The 21,301-nt window shown below is 46.8% G+C and overlaps 1 protein-coding gene and 1 long non-coding RNA gene across 2 annotated transcripts in view; one reads left to right on the top strand and one right to left on the bottom strand.

The window, feature by feature from the left end:
• The first annotated feature begins 5,081 nt into the window (after window positions 1-5,081).
• Window positions 5,082-21,301, top strand: part of LOC104478544 (TGF-beta receptor type-2-like) — a 31,548-nt gene continuing 15,328 nt past the window's right edge. Inside the window, exon 1 of the mRNA XM_010118916.2 lies at window positions 5,082-5,220. Coding sequence (XP_010117218.2) covers window positions 5,169-5,220 — 52 coding nt within the window. The 5' untranslated portion in view covers window positions 5,082-5,168. The remainder of the gene's footprint in view (window positions 5,221-21,301) is intronic.
• On the bottom strand, window positions 5,095-14,190 carry LOC147600175 (uncharacterized). The gene is made up of 4 exons (XR_015258972.1): window positions 13,873-14,190; window positions 13,461-13,526; window positions 7,543-7,655; window positions 5,095-5,218 (listed from the first exon to the last, which is right to left on the bottom strand). It is a non-coding gene; the product is annotated as an uncharacterized LOC147600175 (long non-coding RNA).

The following is a 21,301-nucleotide window of genomic DNA, read 5'->3' as shown; positions in this document are numbered from 1 at the left end:
GGAAAGGTAAGCAGAGAGCGGAAAAGCAATCTGTGTGTCTTTCAAGGAGAAAAGAAAGCACCCAATCCCACTCTGACTGAAATTGGTAGCAGTGGTTTCCATCCATTTCAGCATATAAACTAGAAAGCCAAAACTAATGCACAGTTTTGAAAGAATCTGTACAAGCACATCAAGAGTATGAATGAAAGTTTACTGAAAGTGGCTTAAAAAGCAGCAAAAAGAGAGCAGTGAGAAAAACTCAAAACTTCGTAGGGAGAAAGCACAAAGATTCAGGGCAGAACTGAGCAGGAAAAAAAACCCAACTCAATAACATTGTAAATGGTAGAGATGGGCAAATTAGGCCATTACTTAATCTTGATGCAGCTTTGGTCAAGGAGCCTGTTGCACGCAGTTTGAGAGAAATGAGAAGTTAGGCCAATGTTTCTGGACTATGGAAAGACTCTAATAAAAGACAGGCATCACTTAGAAAATGCATTTATCCTGTGTGGCTACCAAAATGAGCATTAGCTGAGATGCAGGAACATGGGGAGCTTGGCAGAGCTAAGAAGAAGTGGTTGTGGCAACACAGACAAGGCCACCTCTGCCCGAAGGAGGTCTGGCTGCGTGCCTCTGGATGCATTGCTGGCTTTGGCTGCACTCCTCGTGCTATCTGACCATCAAAGGTTACCACACCATCGCTGGGACAAGCTGCAGCAAGAGAATGGAAAATGCCAAAGGTCAAGTCATGATAGCAGCAGCAGGGACCACAAATCATAGGACCACATACACAAGCTCAAACAAACACCAAAACACTGTGAAACTGTGACAGCAGGAAGGTAATGAGAACTTTTTCCAGAGCGTGATGGGCACCCTCAGTGCCCACCAGGCAATGGTGTTTGAATTTATTCGACCCTCCCAGAACTGGAGTCATTATCCTTGTGAATGCAGGATGGAGACACCGGCTGGATCAGAGCCACAGTGCAGGGTGCACATCCTCCTCAGGGAACTGTTGCAGATGGCACAGTGAAACCAAGGCTGTGCTTATAAGACACAGAAGTGGTGACACTGAAATTCCTGGGGTTTAATTAACTGCCAGGACAACTTGGGAGTAGTTCAATGCAACCACTCAATATGTGCACACAAATTAAGAGTATGGATTTGTGCTCACTAATAGGAACAAAGTCAGTGATCCTATCAGGTAGCCATTTTCCTTAGACCTGTCTTTTAAAACTTTAACAAGAAAAATTCTCTTCACAACAGAAAAACTCATGGACCTTATCGGAAGCCCAGCATCATGGCTGGTATCAACAGATCAACAGGAACGAAGCAGGTGCAACAGATATTAGTCCAGCCATGTAACATGCAAGCAATCCAGAGGGCCAAGGGAACATCTTCTGATGCAGAAGTGAACCCCACACCTTTTGTTATAGTCAGTCGTTTTAAATCCAATGCCCCTGGTATGTTCTCTGGGGTCTTGTGGGCATGGAGATGATCCAGGGAAGCTGAGGAGCGTTAGCACTGTCTGGGATGTGGCTACCCGGTTCCCTTATTGCCCTTCTCTCCCTTCATGTCCTCTGTCATGTGAAGGTGGTCTTTGTCCCCAGGAAGAATAAGCGGTTTGACTCACCTGGGTCTGGCCCATGTCCATCGTGGTGTTACCCTGCACAAGGGTGTTCAGTACCTACGTTGGGAGCTTTGAATCTGTTGATTGATTGCAGAGCCTTGCCTCTCACAGTGGAAACCCAGGCTGTTTGAAACCTTCTTTTAAATATACGGTGTATTGTTTCAGGTGGCCAAAGTTTTATTTTACTTCTCTAGCAAATATCTTCCAGCTCCTAAACGAGAACTCTGGGAAAACTGCTCCCACAATGCAACTTAGAGATCACCCTGCAGAGACCTTGCGTTCCTCAGCCTAAATCCAGCCTTCAGCCTGTCTTGAGTTATGAGGTTGTCCAGACCGCTAATAGAGGAGCAGGGGAATTTACACCAAAAGGCATAAACAAGCCAACAATAAAAATAACCATTTATCTCTTCTTCCTCCCCAGTGTCTTACTCCAAAGGTCACTGTGTTCTCTCATGGAAGCAAAGCTCTGTAATGTGAGTTTGGACACTTCAGGCTAAATGGCAGAGTTCTTACTCACTTTTCCCTAAATAACTTTGGTAGATTTTTAGTTTGCATTTTCACCTTGGATAAGGTCTCAGAAATGAGCAGGGGCTCCAGAACAGAGCTTTTGGTCAGAGAAGGGTCCAGGCCAGTGGGGAACGTGCTGCATGGCTCCCTGCTCAACCCAGGGTGACTCACACCATAGCGTTAGGACAGAAACAGGCTCCCAGCCTCACGTTCTTCCTATTTTGCAGATGAGGTTTGCTTACAAGAGCCTCAGCTCAGTGGACCGAAAACGCAGGTTACGGGAGGACACGTCTAGCTCTGTGCAATCTTACATGCAGCAAGGGATGAACAGACAGGTTCCCTCTGTGCAGAAAGCAGACTGCAGAGCCCAGCAGCCAGTTTATGAAAGCAAACCCTCTCCTATGTCACCATGGGACCATGTTTTACCACACAGCAGTTCTAACACTATCTAGAAATAAGTACAGCTATTTAGGAAGAGTGGGACAAACATCGGTCCCCAAAAGCTTCCCCTTGCAGAGCTTCCTGTAGAAACTCAACTGCCACGTAAAGATGCCATCGCATGAGACAGCTACTGCCTTTCCTCTCACTTCAGTGATCTCTGGCCCCAAGTCTCTCCCTAAGATTATTCTGCAGACAGGACAAAGCATTTTACAGGGTTCAGTTTGGCCCAGAAGTTGTTTGGGATTGCTTGGGCTTTTGGAAACACAGCTCCTGCAGCTCAGGGTACCCGGCTGCAGGGACATTGTGCAGGCTTCCTACTGCCTTCCCAAGTTCTGCTGCTAAAAAAAAAAAATATCCCTTGTCTCCCTCGCACTTACAAATCACACAACATGTTTTGTCAATGTCCACCGTTGTTTAAAACCCCTTCAGGCTCCTGCTGGGGACATTATTTCTCTCCAAGTTTCACTAGGCAGCGGGGGATTCTTCCTGATTTTAAAGAGAGCTCCCATGGATCGTGAATAATCTGCGACGTTCCTAACACAAGGATCATCCAGCTGCCTTGTAACACACAGGAGGGCTCACGTCTGAAAATCCAGTCGGCAGTCTGAGCAATCTGCGGGCATTTTGAAATGCTCTGAACCAGAAAGAGGAGAGTTGGCAGGTCACCCAAAGACACCGCTGTGCACCCGGAAGTTTCAATATGCTGGCTGGAAAATAACGTTTTTCTGAAATTGTGCTAAACATTTGCTTGTCCTTAGTCCTAAAAGGCCATACCTCAGCTGTTGTGACTCAAGCCAACCCACCTCTTCTAGATTAACACTACATAGTGCATGGAAAGATGCCCAGTTTGATGTAAAGACAGCCAAACGAGGGAGAGCAAGGTTAGATCTTGCCTAGGACTCGAGCTGATGTCCCCCAGGGCTGCGAGCAAGAGGCAGCTCCCCTGCTCAGGCCAACTCGTTTCTAGACTCGTTCTTCCAGAGAGACATCCTCTATCTTCCAGATAGACATCCAGTTCTTCCAGATAGTCGTCCTCTGGGCACCCCAGGTGGTATCTTCCCTTAGGGCATCCACACAGCTTTCAGCTCTGTTATCCCAGGGACATCCAGCTGTTTCTCCGTGGAGGACAGGCTAAGCTGGCTTGCATCTGGGCACCCCGAAGCAAGCAGGACCAGACCAAGCAACTCTGCAGAAGGTGCTGGTGTAGCCAGGGCGTAGGAGAGATGCTTCATGTTTGTCAGCTGTGTCTGTACCTCATCTAACACCTCCCCTTTTTCCTTTTTAAATTCAGAAGGGAAGAGAGATACCATTATTTAACTCCCTAACAGAATAATTTATATAAATAGTTTACAAAACAAGTAGGTGCAGTTTTATCAGAAAGATTCACACAAAGAAAGGATCTTCAAGTCCAAGGGAGCAAAGCACTCACCAGTAGCGATCACACATACACACAAGCATATACAGATACACCACATATCCACCGCATACTGATTAATGAAGTCAAAGATGAAGTGTAAAATGGGTTTAAAAAAAAAAGCCAAATTAGACACCAAAGTAGAATGCTGTGTATGCGTTAAAGAGTGATCGAGGTATTTATCAATAACTACAAAAACTTAGCCTCACCTTAGGGCAGGCATTTTGCCTGCAAACTTAATAACAACATCTCATTCTCTGCCACACTTGATTACATTAATCATTATTTTAACACATTTTGAAGGATTGAGGTAGATCATAGGGCAAGAGTTTGAGGATTTTACTTCTCCTTTTGCCACTGATTGATTGCGTTAACAACCAAGGCAAGTCAGATTTCTGCTACGTTTCACAGTTTCCCTTTTGTAAGTGGGGATAATATTTCTTACAAGTTTTTGTAAAGCAGTTAGAAATCTTGGGGAGAAAGGAGCTATTTAAATGCTCTATGCTATTATTTTAGGCCCTAATTCAGGAAAACATATATATTTAAAACCTGCTGCTTTAATGGGTCGAAAGCACCTACTTTAGGCTAAGCTCATATTGGTGTGGTCTTTCTGAAAACGCTGCCCTAAACCTCCCAATTATCCCTATTAAAAAATATAGCCCGTTGAAGCTTGCTTAAATGGTGGAGTTAATTTCTAAAAGGTGGGGGGAAAGTAGCGAATTAATGGCAGCTCAGTGTATTGAAGCGTTACCTTCCGTGTTTTATTCAGATGAAAGAGGCACGCAGGATCACCCATGCCTTTTTGATTAGATGCACGCAGTAGACATTAGGTCCCGCTCAAAGATCCTTGGGCCGTACAGAGCCGGGAGCAGCTCCGTATTGTCATCAGGGAAAAAAAAAAAAAATCAAACCTCCTTTTCTCAGAGCCAGGCTTCTTCCCCCGGCTCCCCCCTCCCATATTTGTATATATTTCAAGAGGAGAGTCAGGCTTAGTTTGTTCATAAACTGCAGTTCCTGGGCGGACCCCACACACAGCTGGGCTTTAGCGGCTGGATCCGCCTTCCCGGCAAGCCTAGCCGGGAGCCTCGCGAACTGGGGGCTCCGGGCTTGACAGCAGAAAGGCAGGAGGCTGGCTGCACCCGGGGAAGATGAATTGGTCAACGCCGTGAAACCGGGTTTCTGGTCGCTGGCAGGATCCAGAAAATGGGTTACTGGAGGAGACCGGGTCTGCTTTCCTTACTGCTGCTCTCCTTCTGTGAGTAGAAAAATGCTTCTGGTTAGACAACGCTAAGCAACGTACTCCGAGAGGTCGTTTATTTTTCCTTCCTCCAGGAAAATAGCTGATCTTTGAGCTCTCCCCTGACAGCAATTAGCCAGAGAATTGGAAATAGCTGAGAATTTAGTGGAATACCCTGCTACGACCGCATCAGCTGTGTATTTCTCGTACGGTGAAGGGCGAGCGTTCACCTCGGTGGAAAGCACTGCGTGCTCGCTTGGAGCAGCTCGCAGATGTCAGTGTTTACAGTGTAAAAATATATATGGGTCAGCATTACTTGTTGGAAGTTTTTATTTTATTGAGGGAGATTAAAAGCAACTGAAATGCACTGCTTAACAATCTGGCTTCGACAGTGTCCAGATGTGGTGAAGTTTGCAGCTTAGAACTTTTATCTGCCCCGGTTTATGTGCAGAATTAATCGAACTATTAAGGAAGGAAAGAAGTGGGGAGAGGGGGAGGAGAAGTGTCTTTGCAACAACATCTGGTTATTCGGCAAACCTTTCCAGCGCTTACGTAAAGACTTCTTTGTAATAAGTGCCCTGTTTAGGTTTTGATAGCACTTCTTCAATACTGTAGATAAAACCCTCCAGCAGCACTTGAAAACATGCCCATCCGTGGTTTAACTTCTCTTGTTTATATCTTGATGATTGTTTCATAACAGAGAATAGATTTGTGTATAAGTGAGTGTTAGATACGCATCTCCTAAGTATGTGTGTGTGTCTTTCTGTATATACAGTGCCTATGTATGTGTATACACACATATATCCCTATATAGCATATATTTATATATTTGCACAGACAATGACACTTTTTACGGTGAACTCCTACAAACACAGACCTGTTCCCCTCGCTATAGAACCTTCAATGCAACTAAAATGGCTTTTTGCTCAAAGCGATGAAGTAGGAGGATTATAATTCCAGTATTTTTGCATCTGAACGGAGTAACTGGGGGCAGGGGTTTGTATCTGCATTCACTTTACAGGGGTCCCCCTGTCTACAGGAATAGGGAATTAAAGAATACGGTCGGTCAGTAATTCGGATGTAGGCAAATACAACCCCTGGTGCAACTGTTGAAGCAGGGGGACCCAGATGGGGGGATTTAGGTCGTAAGGTCTGGTTGATTTTTTCAAAAAGTTGTGGAAATATGTAGTTTTCACTATTGTAGATAATACCCTAAAATGCTATACTGATAACATCCTGCTAAATTAATTGCATTTGGAGCAGAACTGAAGGAATTACTACAAGGTATTATTTAAAGCACAGTCTTGGGTTGGTTTTGGTAAGAAAGAAGACCGCTAATTATCCTTCAGAAATACCTAATTTTGGAGTTATTTAACTTATTGTTTCCTTTTTCTGGAAGGCAAGGTTTTAATCTGAAAGAAGCCAAACCAAAACATATCATGATTACTAAGTTCATCTGAAAGGTTACGTGAGTGATATGATGACAAAATTTGCCTCTGTACAGGGGGAAAAAAAATAAATAAACCAAGGCTCACTCTCTCTGATTCAGCTCAACAATGATGTATGTTTTCTGGAGCTACATCCACTTCCCTTGTGTATCGTGTTAAGATCGACTGTACAGCCATTCTGAGACCGTAAAAGTAGCCCGGGAGCCCAATTTGAGAGAGAAGGGAACAGCAACTGCTCCAAAATGACAGAAAAGACACATTCAGTTATTCTTCAAGCAACAAATCCCGCTGTTCATCCAGTGTCTCTTTAAAGAGTAACAGCGCGAGCTTGGTGACAGCAGCAATGTTGTTCCTCTTAGCACGGAGTTGAAGACTTTCCATAGAGAACACAGCCAAATTGCATCTCAGGTGTCCCAGAATAACTCTCTCGAGGCCAGCTGAACATCTTTAGGGACTCTGCCGCTCTCCTTAAGAGTTTACACCTGGGCAGCAGAGACCCCAGTTTGTGCCCTACACCGCCTGTCTCTATCCCTTTAATCACCAGCATGGTCCAGCGGTCATCAGGCAGCACATCTGACCGCTTCCGTCCAATACGCGGTGGAAAACAGGACTGTAGTCTGACAGACTGCTGAAATTTCAGCTACTGGATTTCCCTGGCCAGCCCTAGCAAGGCTTCAAAATATCTACCCTTAAACTTCTCCCTGGTGGCAGCAGCTGCGGGAGGGCAGCCTTTTCATGTGGCTTTCTCTGACAGGAGCTGTAGTTGCACCACTGCTAACGCAAACCCTCATGCAAGGGAGCGGGGAATCCTTCCAGGGCACAGTTCTGGATTTACCTAGCCCAGGACAAAAAAAAATACCAGGGTCATTCAGGATTGGAGAACCTTTCTTACAGTGTGAAGGCTTTCAGTGTCTTTCGTTTGGCCAGGAGAGAGCTGGGAGGTGAGCTAGTCATCCTCTATAACCAGGTCCCGAGGAGATGCTTTCTGGCAGAGGGCTTCCTCTTCTGTGGGAGAGAGGAAAAACAAGATTTACAGGCTGGAAGCTGAAACCGGGTGCTTTTGTGTTAGAGCACAACACAGTAAAGTTGTTCCAGCAGGTAATTACTCAGGCTCAGGATGTGGTGGATTTTTTTTGCTCAAAAGCCTTCAATGACTGCAAGACTATCTGCTTGGTAGACTATAACCTAGAAGTTACAGATGTGATATAGGGATTACTGTATTGTGCACATGGAAACACTCTGGCCTTGAAGTTAATAATTAGGAGTTTGCCTGCCCTGTTTTGCATCAGAATCGGGAAAGTCTCTCTCGTGCTCTGTCTGTCAGGAATAAGGCTCAGGTCAGGCCACACAAGCATGGGGCTGAGCAAAATCTCATCTCACAGAGGAGAGAGAAAAGCACCACAGCTCTCTGAGCTGCTAAGACAACCTCAAGAACGTGAGTTAAGTGGCACTGGTGTGACGACAGCTCTCAGGGCATAAAGAGCCCCAGGAGCACGACGGAGTGCCTGTGGGCATCCAACCTCCAAAACAGGACATGAAGCTCAAAATCTGCTGGGGCACGTAGCGCTTACCAAGGGAGAGCTGTACTCCACAGGATCTGCAGAAGCTCCAAAGAAGGAGAAAGAAGATTTGTGAAACAAGGGAAAGTTGCAGGTCTGCTGCCCTGAGTCCAGAGGTCTCAGCTCTTGGGATTTGGGTCTGCTTCCCCATAACTTGGTCTCCCATTAAAATGCTGGCCCACTAAAATATGCTGACATCTTTTACTGTGAGTCTCCTGGGCTCCCTTTGCCATGGTCCCTCGAGGCACTTTGATGGCTCCGCAGAGAGTGCATTTGAGGGGGTATCTCTTGGTAGATGGTGGCTTTCTGAAGCCACATGCTCTTTCCTGCTTGCACAAACTGTTCCTGTTCCCCTAGTGAGCCTCTTTGGCTAAACATATAGAGCGTATATAATTCATAAATCATGACAGGGAGCTCTGGGGCTGTCAGAAAAACATCTCTGGCTTTTGATCTGCTCAAGAAATCTCTGACCTATCCCAGGCTCCTCAGGCAGCTCGTTCAAGAAGTCAGCCTCTTATTTCTAAGGTCACCAGAGCTAAAACTAGGGGTCATACTGCCTCCAAAACGCCAGCCTGCTCCTTGGGCAGGGGAGCTGTCAGGATTGCACCCCAAGACCAACACATGCACAATTCAGGAACATGGGCTGAAACCTGAGCTGGTGAGAAGATGAGGGAGGAAAGAGGACAAAGGAAGAGTCACTGTTTCACAGGCAAACACATCCATTTGCAGAAAGGGGCTTTGCAGGTCCACGGCTGAGCCGGAGCAGCAAAGCAGACCTCTCCTCCCAGGCTACGCAGCACATAGAGGTGGGTGCTGCCCGCCCTGGGACACAGGGCTGCAGGGTTGGTTGGGACAGTCCTTCTCAAGCAGCACAATATTTTGCTTTGGTGTTGTTTTAAGACAGCCAGAACAGCAAGGAAGAAATTACCACCCTCAAAACAAAGCAAGAGGCTGCAATGGCCCCACGCAAGCTGGGTGCAGGTAGCTGGGCTGGGAGCAGGCGCAGCATCCCACTGCCTGAAGGAGAAACTTGTGCATCCATGAGGGTAAATAAGAACAAAATTGCAACAAATTCTCCAGTGAGTAAATAAAAAGGGAAAGCACAAGAAAAAAACCTGACAATGCAAAACCAGAGTCCTCTGTAGTGTTGCAAGTGGCATAAGACAAGCAAGGGAAGTGATGGATTATTTTGAATTATCTTTTACACTTCTCCAAACCTGATACTGTGGTTCCAGCCCTCGGTGTAAGTTAGACTAACTGAAGACTAGGAAAGCTGGCAGTGTACAGCTATGTCAGATTTATGAAAGCTGGCATTTCCTCTCCCCTTACATCTCCAGCTTTGCTCAGACTTGAGATAGGCTGGTCATCATTAAAGCTGCTCAGATCTGCATTTTAGTGAGGGGCTTTGCAGAGGAAAGTCCTTTTTGAAATATAATTCTGTGGAACTTGAAATTAAAACAGATCGTTTTCTTTAAAAAAAATAAGGCTGCTTTTTACTGGTGGTTTACTGCTGTTATCATTACTTAATGATGGTCACAAAGACATTTTTGTGTACAAGTAGTAAAAAAGTTCAGCCAGCTGCAATTGTGATACTTGTTACTCCCATTAGAGATGGAGTCCTGAACAGATGTATCCCATATATTCACTGAATATGCAGAAAGCAAACATTGGCATTAAAAACAGGTGACTGGGGGCTTTTATTCTGAGAAAGTATCCAACTCTACTGCCTGTCCTCCACAGCTTTATATTGTTTCATGTTTTGCTCCACAGAGTTTATTTCCTCAGGACATTATTTTCCTCTCCCCTTAGTGATAACTCTTTGCAATAACAGTTGCTTTCAGCCGGGCTCCACAGCGTTGCAACCTGCCGTAAACTAATGAACTCTCCCATAGATTGTTGTGTTTTCAAGGAAGCACAACATCTGATCTTTTTATTAAAAAAAAAAAAAAAAACAAAAAACAAACCAAAAAACCAACCCAGTCCCACCAAGGAGACAAAATCAGCAGCTCCCACACACTTTTCTCTTTTCACATCCAGTGTTCAGTGCTGTGTGCCAAGTGAAAGCCTCGCGCTGGAAGGGGCCTCTGCGTCGAGGGGAGATAACACCAGTGATGGCTGCCTGCCTTATCAGACCTGTGGATTATGGCTACATTATCTCCGTGCTGGACCCCAACTGTAGGATAACATTTCCTTAGGGATCTTCAGGGGAAATGAAGGGGTGGCTGAAAGCTGCCCTGGCCCTGCTCACATGCACATCCTTGAATTCAGAGACGAGCGTTGTGATCCTGCCTCTGGAAAGGATCTGTAAGGTCCATCAGAGTCATATTTCTTGCTTGTCAGTTGGTTCAAATTTTTGTCACAGCCCATGTAGGGCTGAAACTCTCCTACCAGCTGCTGGTAGCTGTCAAGCTTTTAGTAGAAGTGGGAGAGCCCGCTTATCGTGCGATCCCCTCTGCAACCCATGCTCCCACCAATTACGCCGCTCCAGGACTTACACTGTCACGGAGCTGTTCCTGCACTGTTTTGCTTCCCATTGATAAGCCAGGAACAGGCCTGACAAACGACAGCTGATTTATACTACAGCGTTGGGGCAATTAATGTCTCCAGCTGCGCACCGCAGCCCGCCAGTCTGCCCCAGGGCAGAGGGCTGTCACCCACGTGGATTCTCGCAGCTCCGAGGATGTACCTCAACCCAAGTGTTACCCTTAACTAGACAGGATTATTTACAGCTGAACTCAAGATTAGAATAGTAATAGGGTTGTTGTTTGGAAATAAAAGACATTTGCAACATTTCCACTGTGCAATTTGCAGCTATCAGCAGGAACAAGCTGTAACGGGGAGCTGATGTGCGGCTCTAGCGCTGTCAGCTGCAAAGTCATTTTGAAAAGTCCCATGGTCCAGTTCCACCCACAACTTGGCTATGACTCTCAAAGTGGTTGAAGCAGCATCATACTGGATGTGATCTGCCTGCAGCGAGACCTCTCATCTTGCCACGCTGTGGATGGAGATGTTCCTTTTAGCTCCACGTCGCTAACTGTGCGCCAGATACAAATCTTCAGCTCATTTGGGTAAGCAGAGGTCCAAAGAAAGCCATGCCCAGCAGCTTCCACCTCAGACATCTGCTGAAGTTCCTGGCCTGCTGGTTGTTAGACCACTAAGAGGGGCCTTTTCCTTAGATCAGCAATGTAAAACCCAGAGATATTGATACTGATTCCTTCTCACTTCAGCCATTCCAAACCAGAAGGCTTGACTGCCTCCTGCATTGCGTTGCCACACCATGAACCCCATCAGAAAGCTGATACTGCCAGTGTGAATTTATACCGTGCCTGGTATGGGAAATCCAGAGAAGAATTTCTTCTCTTTTCCTGCAAAATCAGGAACTCTGACCCTTTCCCAGAAATGGTTCTTGGGATGCCATGACTGCAAGCGCTTCTAGGGTCTTTACAATTAATAGATATTTCTTTACAAAGATCCATTGCTCTTTTCAGGTGGATCATTTAATAAAATGCCACCCGTGCAGAATGAACGCCCAGGTCCCCTGACAAGTGTTTGACAGAGCAGGTCGCCAGTCAATGCAGCTGGGACACAATGAGGAACATCTGTCTGATGTTATTTGATAAAACTTCTTGCCTGGGAGACTCTAAACACCAGCATCAAGCATGGAAGAAACTGAATCAGTCACTGTCTTGCTGCGTAAAGCATTTTTTCCACGCTAGATCTATCCCAAAATTAGCCCCAGCCAGTCCGTGATAGCAAACAAGACCCTTCTTCTTACAATGGGAAGTGACACACAGAGACATAAAGCAATGAGCAGTTGAATGAATCATCCTTCTTCAAATAGACCCATGGTACAAGCGTCCACAGAAATAAGACCAATGGATCCCCTGGGAGCTCAGTTCCTGCCATGTTTTTAATATGTCAAAAGGCACTTGGTGGTAGAAAATGGTTGCAGACGTTCCTACCAGAGGCAAAGGCTATTTGGGTGAGATCTCCTCAGCACACATTTACTCCGGTTTTGTATATTTGCCCCGTGCCCACCTCTTCGTAAAAGAGCAGCACAAGCTTTTCTTTCAGTCTTGCCAGGGCTATTACCTCTGCAACAGGCTGCGACTTGGGAGGCAACTCTTGGGCAGAAGCGATATTCAGACCGTGGTGTTTTTCAGGCAGTATCCTGGGGCAGGACGCTGAGTTGAAAAGGCAACGCACTACTGCGAAATGATGAGATCTCAGAGTGGGAGATGGTGGAGAACATTCCCCTCTTTGTCCATTCCATGCTGGAGGAGCAGCTTTGCCCCCCACGCCTCATCCCCTCCAGCCACTGAGAGTCCCTGGAGCTGTGCTGGAGCTCTGGCTGGGGGCTGGGACCTGGGTTACCCTCTCCTTCTCCTGCAAGAGGGGTCTCTGGAGAGGCATCGTGCAGACACGCAAGCTCCTGTTACTTTCGTATGCAGAGAGAAAGCACTTCATGCCCTGTCAACGGGACTCTCAACAGGACTCTTGGTCCCATTCCTGCAAACATTCCTTTCCAAAAACTTGCTCCCTCTGCTCACCTGCCGTGGCTCTCTTCTGCTTTAGAAAAATGTAAAATAATCAAGTTGAATTCAACCCGACTGGGCAGTGCTTTTCGGTGGGTTACAACACAAGCTTCTTAAAAGATATTTTTTAAAGAGATCAAGAAAGAAATGAAAGAGAATAACACAATCTATTTTGGTGCTAAATGTGGGACTCTTTAGGAGAAGCAAGAAAGATTTTAGCATCTGTAATCCAGGCTACCCTCAAGTTCAAGTTCCCTCTGACAGCACAAATTACTTAATTACTGTTAGAGCCGGTCTAAATGAGGGCAAAACGCGACTCTACACAATAATTTTAGCAGATATAAAGAGCAGGCAGTGCTGGAACAACTTGATGACAGCACATTGACAGAATTAACAGAACATCTCTGCCCCAGCAGCTCATTGCATAGTCCCTTGCAAGCCCTGCTTCTCCTCCAGAATCAGAATAATGCAAACGCAAAAACGTACAAACTAGTCAATCACAAAAAGTCCACCCGAGATATGAAGAGCAGCTCCAGTCTAACATCTCTTTGTGGGCTCATCAAAGTCATTCTAGCAGATGGTAAACCGAACGTGTGCCAGGAATTTCAAACACTCCTCAGGAAGTTAATCTAAATCATCAGTAAACCATTTGCACTTAAAACAGAGTGAACCCTGTTGCCCAAATGTGACCCAGATAATGTTTCTGACGTGTTTACCTATTTGGACGATATCTTTAAATTTCAATTCCATCTATTCACGGAGATCCAAGATTCCTGTAGAGCCTGAAAAATATACACAAAACTGAATTCCAGTGTATAATATGATGATAATAGTGAAAAAAAAAAAACCCAACAAAAAACAACTGCTGTGCAGTAGTTTTACTTGAATTGCAATAGCTAAGACAAAGCAACGTCTGCAACCGACTTGCAGCTCAGCTGCATTTGCTGTCAGGGTCATTGCTGCTGCTTTTTCTGCATAGAGAGGGGAAATCATCTCTGCTGCATCTTCTTGAGAATGAGATGCAGAAGCTGCAGTTAAATAGGATATAGGATACGCTGTTGGTAGCTCTAGAGAAACAAGAGCAGCAAAAATGACGGCCACAGCATTATGGAGTTGGTTGACTCTTACCTTGTGCCGTTCAGCTCCCAGACCCGCAAGTGCTGTTAAACCCTCAGCAACTTCTGCAACAGCGTGCGACGAGACAAGCTCACACCAGCCGTGCATGGCCAGGCTGTGACTCCTTCTCCCGAGCGGCGTGGGAGGTGGAAAGAAGGGACTCATTTTTAAGACCAGGGTTTAGTCAAAACCAGATCACGGCAGAGCGCTCTTCAGAGGGCTGAAATGGCAGAGCCCTCTGAGAATATGGTGTGCAAATCCCCAGTCATCAGAAGTCAGTTTTCACTGGGGACATGCTGGCTTAACCCTCTGCAAACCCCACCAGCAGCCTACACACACCACAACGTGGCACATGCCAGTGCGTTGCTTTACCCTGCAAAGCCCCAGATAAGCAGAAGCACTGGCAGAGCTGCTAAAATTGGTTATGAACATCATACTCAGCAGTTTTCCCCCCTCCTCAGGCCTTGAATAAATTGCTCTGCTTTCCATCCAATGAAGAGAAATGGCACGTTCCCCTCGCGTACCATCTGGGCTGGTGGGAGATGCCGTGGTGGTGGGGCCGTGGTGTGATGCTGGTGGAGGTAAGCACATGGGACTGGTATGTCCCGGTATATGGTTTTTACTTAGGCTGACCCCCAGCTGTGGGGGGTTTTCCCCTCCCAGACCCCAAACTTGTTCAGGCTGCACTGCTGGCTTAGCTTGCTCTTTCAGGACTTTTCCAATGCCATGTGCAGGTGGGAAGGATGGCAAAAGATACAAAAGAGGAAGGAATAGGGGCATTATGTGCAATGAAAGGGACTTGTTGCCAGCCAAAATGTTGAACCTTCAGATGCAGGACAACCACGAGCCTTCATTTGCATCATAGCTCCTCGTGTTTGACTTTCGTAGCCCAGTACTTAACCAGCGGCTGCTGAACCCTTGATGGGATAAGTACCGTTATCACTGGGCAAACTCACAGCTGCTTTTGTTTGCCAGGGCAGTTTTTTCCTGGCATGGTAACAACTCTGGAGCTACCGGCTACACAGCAACCCGCAACAGCCAGCACACACTTGACACTTAGTGGGTGAAAAAACCCTGTGCTAAGCTGGTGTGCTGTGTGACTTGAGGGACTCCTGCACTAGCCTCAGCCTCCTTTTCAATGAAGGATGTAGGGCATCCCTCTCATCTCCCAGGGGATAAGTGAGCCTTCAGAGTGGCCCTAACCCATGGGCTCCCTGCAATGTTTTTGGACAACTTTGCTCATCTAGTGAGTCGGCACGAGGCTGGGTGCAGCAGTGACATACCCACACGGAGCTGTGAACGTGCCAACCAGCATCGACTGGCCTGGGTGAAGCCAGTGCTTGGGTAATTTAGGGGCTGGCTGAAAAATAACGCAAATAACATGCAAACGGCCTTCCCCCCAGCCACCGACTTTACCGACTTTTCGTTGAAGGTTGAGTGCGTTGGCGAAATGGTTTCAGAAATACGACATTTTCAGACATTGCTGAATGTTTCAAAGACACTGAGAAAAAAAAAAACAAACAACCCAAAATGGTACAGGGGCACTAGGTCTGTGTTTTATCCATTACATATTTCTCCATCCTCAGCTCAACATCTCAGGGTGCAAACTGGTGTTAATGGGAAGGACATTGTCTGTAACACCAGAAAGAAGAGTGTTGCTGAAGGAGCTTGACTTCAAAGTCTAACGGGGTATAGTTTGTGCCTCACCTTGTACTTAAGTCCTTCCAAAGCTGAGCAAGGGCAGAACATCCTCCCCATCACGTTGGACTGGGTCCTGCTGAGCTTCAGGACCTCAGGATGGCAGGGCTGGCTTGCTTTGTTTTGTCAAACTTCAATGCCAAACTTTCTTTGGCGAGTAATTTAGACATTTGACGGAATTCTCCAGCTAAAAGAGAAACAATATGCCAGCGTAACACATTTCAAGGAGCAGCAGAAATCCACAAAGATACTTAAAAATAGTTAAGTAAAGTAAACTTTATCTTAATCATTTCATCTGGAGAGTAAACCGAGAGGATTGGCTTATAACACTGTGTCTTGTACAACATGCAATTTTTCCGTAACTCTCTTCTAATGGGTTGCATGAGAGCCTGGATGCAAAGTAGCTGCCTGGAGACAGAGAAGATCCTCCAGGAATTGCTTTGCATGTGGAAATGAATTTCAGTTCAGCCACTTCAGAACATTTTTTTTTGTTTGCTTTCCACTGACATGAAATCAGCCGCGATTGCGTCGCATGCGGGATTGGTTAGCCGGTTACATAATGCTTAATAAATCCAAGAGAAATAATATAAAACACATCACCCAGTCTGGGAAGAGTAACAGTATCTTCGCCGGTGTCACTAACCCACCCAGGCATCGGCGAAGCATCCGAATCGATGCTGGGGGGGGATGCAGGGCTGTGCCGCTGCCTGATAGATGCGATTAGGAAAAACGCTTGTGGCATGTTTGTAAGCCTTGAAGACAGACAGATTGCCCGGGTAGACCGTGTGTAATGGTAAGGATTTATCAAAAAGCAGAGCTCACACTTCCCTGGGGCAGGGTCGCTTAACCCTCTCCCGCAGGGCAAGGCAGGCATGTGCTCACGCGCCCGGCTCCAGCTGTATCTGCTGCTCGTGGAAGGGATTACTTCACCCGATTAATTTTCCTCTGGGTACTTCATAAAATCGTAACAGCCCTGTAAACAGAAAAAGCAAGATTGGTGATTATGTTATTTACCACAGATTATTTCCGCAGTGGCGGTGCGGAGGGGAGAGGGCATCGCGCTGAGATGTCAGTGCTGGTGGTCCCTGAGGAGCAAGAAGGAAGAGAGGTGGCGTGGGACGGGGCTGCCAGGCTAAACACGAAATGGTGGTGCTTACTTGCACCCAGAAAAATGGGGTGTGCATGAAGAGCGCACGTACCTCTAACCTCTGCCATGCCAGTGCCCCAGCTCTCCCAGGAAAGTTGCCAACCGATGGGTGCATCACCCTCCGCTGCTCTACACAGACCAGCTCTTCTCCTCCTTTCCCACATTTCTCTGCCTGCTCTGCTCCCTCGCTTTGCTTGTAGTCCGGTGGAGACCTGCTGCTGCCTTTCCCTACGCTGCGGTTAAACACCAACAGAGGAACTGCTGGGGATGAAGGGGTTAATTACTACAGGCTCAGCGCAAGCCAAGTTTGTAAGTGACTCCCTATTGCTATTTCGAAAAGAGGCTGCCTGGAAAGGGAAAGGAAAAAAAAGAAAAAAAAAAAAGAAAAAAAAAAAGAAAAGAGAGAAGTTTACTTTACAACCATCATTATTTCATCTACAAAGTTTATACAATGGAAAATAAAAGCCAGGGTACGCAAAGTCAAATAATTTCTGTTTCATTAATGATATGGAAATCGTTTTGTTTTTATAGGGGAAAAACAAATGTGAACTTGATATGTGTGTGTGTGTGTGCGCGCACATGCAACTCCCTTCATTGCAAAGGGCAGAGCAGTGAAATCCAGAAATAAAAAATGACTCAGAGGCCGTAGGATCTATGAGTCAGTTGAGCTGTTGTTGTTTTTAAACACAAGTGAGAGCACAATATGGCAGATAATTGCCCGTGTGGCCCTCCCATCGCAGGCGTCCCCACCAGCCCAGCTGTCCTGCGACAGCACCCCTGCTCCCTGCCAGCCCGCGTTGGCGTGGGCACCAGCCGGACCCCGCATCAGCACCCAGACCTCCGGCACGAGTAAGGGCCCAGAGGGATGGAGCATGGGCTGTCCCAGCAGGAGCAGCTTTGGGGGACAGAAAGTGAAATCTGGGGCAAGAAACTCAAGCTCTCCTGGAGGGGAAGGGTCCCTGGTGTTACCTAATTTCAGTGCCTCGGGTGTGATCAAGATGGAATGTCATGGTGGATGGAGGAAATGAGTGGCTCCAAGGGCAGCTGGAGGAGTGTGGGGTCCAGCGCACTCCCTCTGTCCTTGCCCAGAGGCACAGACATCAACCGGCCAAAATCAAAGAGAAACCACTCCAGCCAAACCCTCCCCACTGAGCATCCAGCTCATCCAGACAGTGCTGGGGCACGACCCTAGGGCACCTCTGTATCAAACGTCCCAACACCCCAAAAGCAGAGTCATTGCGCGGACATGTAGACACTTGCGAAAGGTACCCAAGAAAGACCGGAGATTACCAAAGCAGAAGGACGGACAATATTCTGCAGAGCTCGTCTCTCCCCGGGGTGAAGTTAGACCGTGATGTAATTTAAGCATCTGAAAGAGATTGGAGAAGTCTGCTGGTACGATCCATACCCAATTTACTTTGTAATGGGACTAAACGGTATTTGCTAAACACTTAATTTAAAGGGATATTTTCACAAAGGAAAAATAAGTGTTGGAATAAGTCAGTTACCAGCCTGTTTGAAGAAGGTCCAAGCAAACCAGAAACGTATACTGCGTGTCTTTCTGGCACCGGGGAGCACTGGTGTCTAACGCAATCAAAATCAGTCCTTTTTTATTCACCAGGAAACATTACTGGCTCACTCCTTGCTCCATACTGTACTCTGCCAAGTGCAGTATTTATTACGCAGGATGATGTGGGACCACATACCTGAGGGCAGAGCCTGGCCCTCTGAAATGAATGCAGCACGAGCGCTGCTGGGTTTCCTGCGGGAGCCAGGGGCTTGCGCCTCGTAAGGGCAAAAAATGGAATAATAAGTTTTTTCAGCTCCATTTGGTCTGCCCTACCTCTCCTATGAAGACGAAGATACAGTGTTTGTAAAACATATGGGTGGAGAACAGCGGCCTGATGGTAAAAAGCTCTTTGGTCCAGCAGCGGAAAGTAGAACCAGATCCCATCACTGGAGAACAGAACTGAGCTGGAGGAAGCCAAGCTCCATCTGAAATAAAAGTACAACAGCTGGAGGTCTAGTTCTGGGGAGATCCTGCAGCAGTAAGGGACAGAGCAGCAAGAGCGGGCGCTTTCCGACAGATCAGATCTAGCTCAAGCCAGAGCAGACTGCAGGAAATCTGTGAACTCTGGACGATTACACTGGGGCCTTTTGACCCTACATGGGATCTCCTGGAAGTCAGGGCCATAGGAATTACCCTGACACGGCCCATCCACAGCACTGATGGTTGCTTTGCGGAGGCTCAGGAGTAACCTGCCAATGGAGAACACCAAGGTCCTGGTGTTCTCACACGGGCCAGCGAGAGAGCGGAGCCCATCAGCCCTGCTGTTGTTTAAATCTTATAAAGAAGTACCATATATAATAGGGAAGGAATTTGTTTGTTCTCGTAAGATCAGAGAAAGCCTCGGAGCATGGCAGCTAATCTCCCAGGCCTCAGTCTCTCCAAGTGCAAAGCCTGGGGATTACAGGCTGACTGACCTGCATGGAAAAGACGACGCAGAGAGCTCCCGGAGCCGCTGCAGTATGGGCAAGGTTGGAAGCCCTCTGCAAATGCTGAGTAAGCGTCAGCCCCACCCTGGGGTGCTTAGAGAGAGACAGAAAAGAAAGGGTAGACCTCACCGTAAAGCATTTATGACCTAAAAATGATAACCTTTTTCTTAGTCCTTGAAAAATAAAAGCAATCCAAGGGCAAATTGCCATTAAAGCATGGAAAGTCCCCTTCCACCTTGGGACAAGGGGAGCCAGAGGGGTGCAAGTGCCTTAGCATCTCATACCAAGCGCTTTTCCTTAAGCCCATCTGGTGTTTAGTTGTCGCAAAACAGCACACCAGAGAGAATATTTGAGAACTAAAACTGCTCATTCTGCCCTGCAGCAAAAATTAATTACCTGCACATGCCAGCGCTTTGGCTATGAAGCCTTTTCTCCTTCCTTGTGACGAAGGCACCTCCGTGTACCCAGGCTTGCTCCTCAGTGATTCACCCTCCTGGGGGACTGCAGCCTGCAGAAAACTGGAGCCAAAGTAAGGTGGTGGATGACCTACCTGCTATGCAGGGCCACGTTGGTAGAGAGGAGCTAATTAGAGCTCTGTTTATCCCGCCGGATTTTACAGCTGCAGTCACCCTTGGCAGCTGAGCACCTGGGAAGTGAGCAAAAAAAGGCTCATCTGTTGGGAGCTGACTGCTTCCACGGCTGCAGTGACAGGACTGGTGTGAAATTCTCTTGGAGAGCTGTTTTAAATGACTCTCCTGTGGGGGAAGAGGATGGGCTGTTGACTACAGCAGTGGTGCTTCAATGGGCCTTGCAGGTGGCCAAGCAGAGAGATGTCCTTGGGTGGTGGTATCACCCCCACTGCTCTTGCAGGAGAGACTCAGGCACTTTTGGCATAGTTTTTTTCCTTTATTCCACTACTTGAAAATCAGCTCGTATTCTCTCAGTAACCTCTCTGGGGTCCCAGTTATAGATACCAGGAGGCTTGATCCCGCTGTGATCATGCACAAGAGAACAAGCCTTCCTACTGATGGAAAGCCAAGCTCACTGTGAGCCCACCTATCGGTCACTTCAAACCATCTTTCCAACTGTCGTTCCGCAATAATTTTGACTAACTGTACTATTTATTGGCTCACATCACATCCTTATGGCTTCAATTTATTTTTGGAAAACTTAACCCACATTTAATTAGTTTATAGTTTGTTCCAAGTTTTGCTTATCCAGCTTTTTTTCTGTCTTTTTTTTTTTTTTTTAAGTTTGTATTTTGATGTTTAGCATTTGCCTTGGCAACATCTGGAACCCCTTTATGGAAGTGTATTGTTACTTTTACTGCTCGTGCAGCTTTATTAAATCATCCGAGTATTAATATTGAAAGTGTTCATCTGGGTCTAATCATGGCGAAGATGAGTGATGTGGCAGTTAAATTGTACCTACGAGCTAATGGTTCAAGGACATAAAGTCCTGAAGAAACTTGCAGTGAGCTTTGTGCTCTTCTTTTTAGCTTCCTAGGAGAAGAAGGAGGTGGAGAAACAAAAGAGATATTCCTGCTCTGACCTTTCTTGCAGAGCAGATAACAGAATCGCAGCCTGAGCTGGTTTAGAACAATTTGTCTCCAAAGAATTTTGTCCGGTTACTGCTGTATTTCTGGATCTTGTTTCCACATTTAACTCTTTCATCTGCTCTGGTTCCCTGCTCTGCAGTGCAAACGACTGCCAAGTCAAGATCCCCACCATGTGCGCTGGTACAAAACTGCCAGGGCTGACATTTTGCTCTGAGATCCCAAGCAAACCCTCAATATAAATAAGTCAATAACATACCCGGTGGGTATAATACACAAATAACAAACCCCATCGCTCTTCTGCATCAGCAACGTCGGCAACATGGATTTGTCCATTTCCTTCTCCTCCACAGGGCCCCCAAATATCCTTGGGATGATGGTGCTGAGCCCACGGTCCTGCACGAGCGTGCTGCAAGCACAGCATGAGCCAGGCATGGATGGGTTGAGCTGAGGGGCGAAAGCACAAATATGGGATCCGCACCACGACAGCACAGCCCTGGGTGTGGCGGGGCTGGGTTTTAGGGGGAGAAACCAATTTACCTTCA

Source organism: Chlamydotis macqueenii, chromosome 6 (assembly GCF_036417535.1).
Source record: "Chlamydotis macqueenii isolate bChlMac1 chromosome 6, bChlMac1.mat, whole genome shotgun sequence".
NCBI lineage: Eukaryota > Metazoa > Chordata > Aves > Otidiformes > Otididae > Chlamydotis > Chlamydotis macqueenii.
Note: the sequence above shows the minus strand (reverse complement) of the source record. Positions and strands in the feature narration are given on the sequence as shown.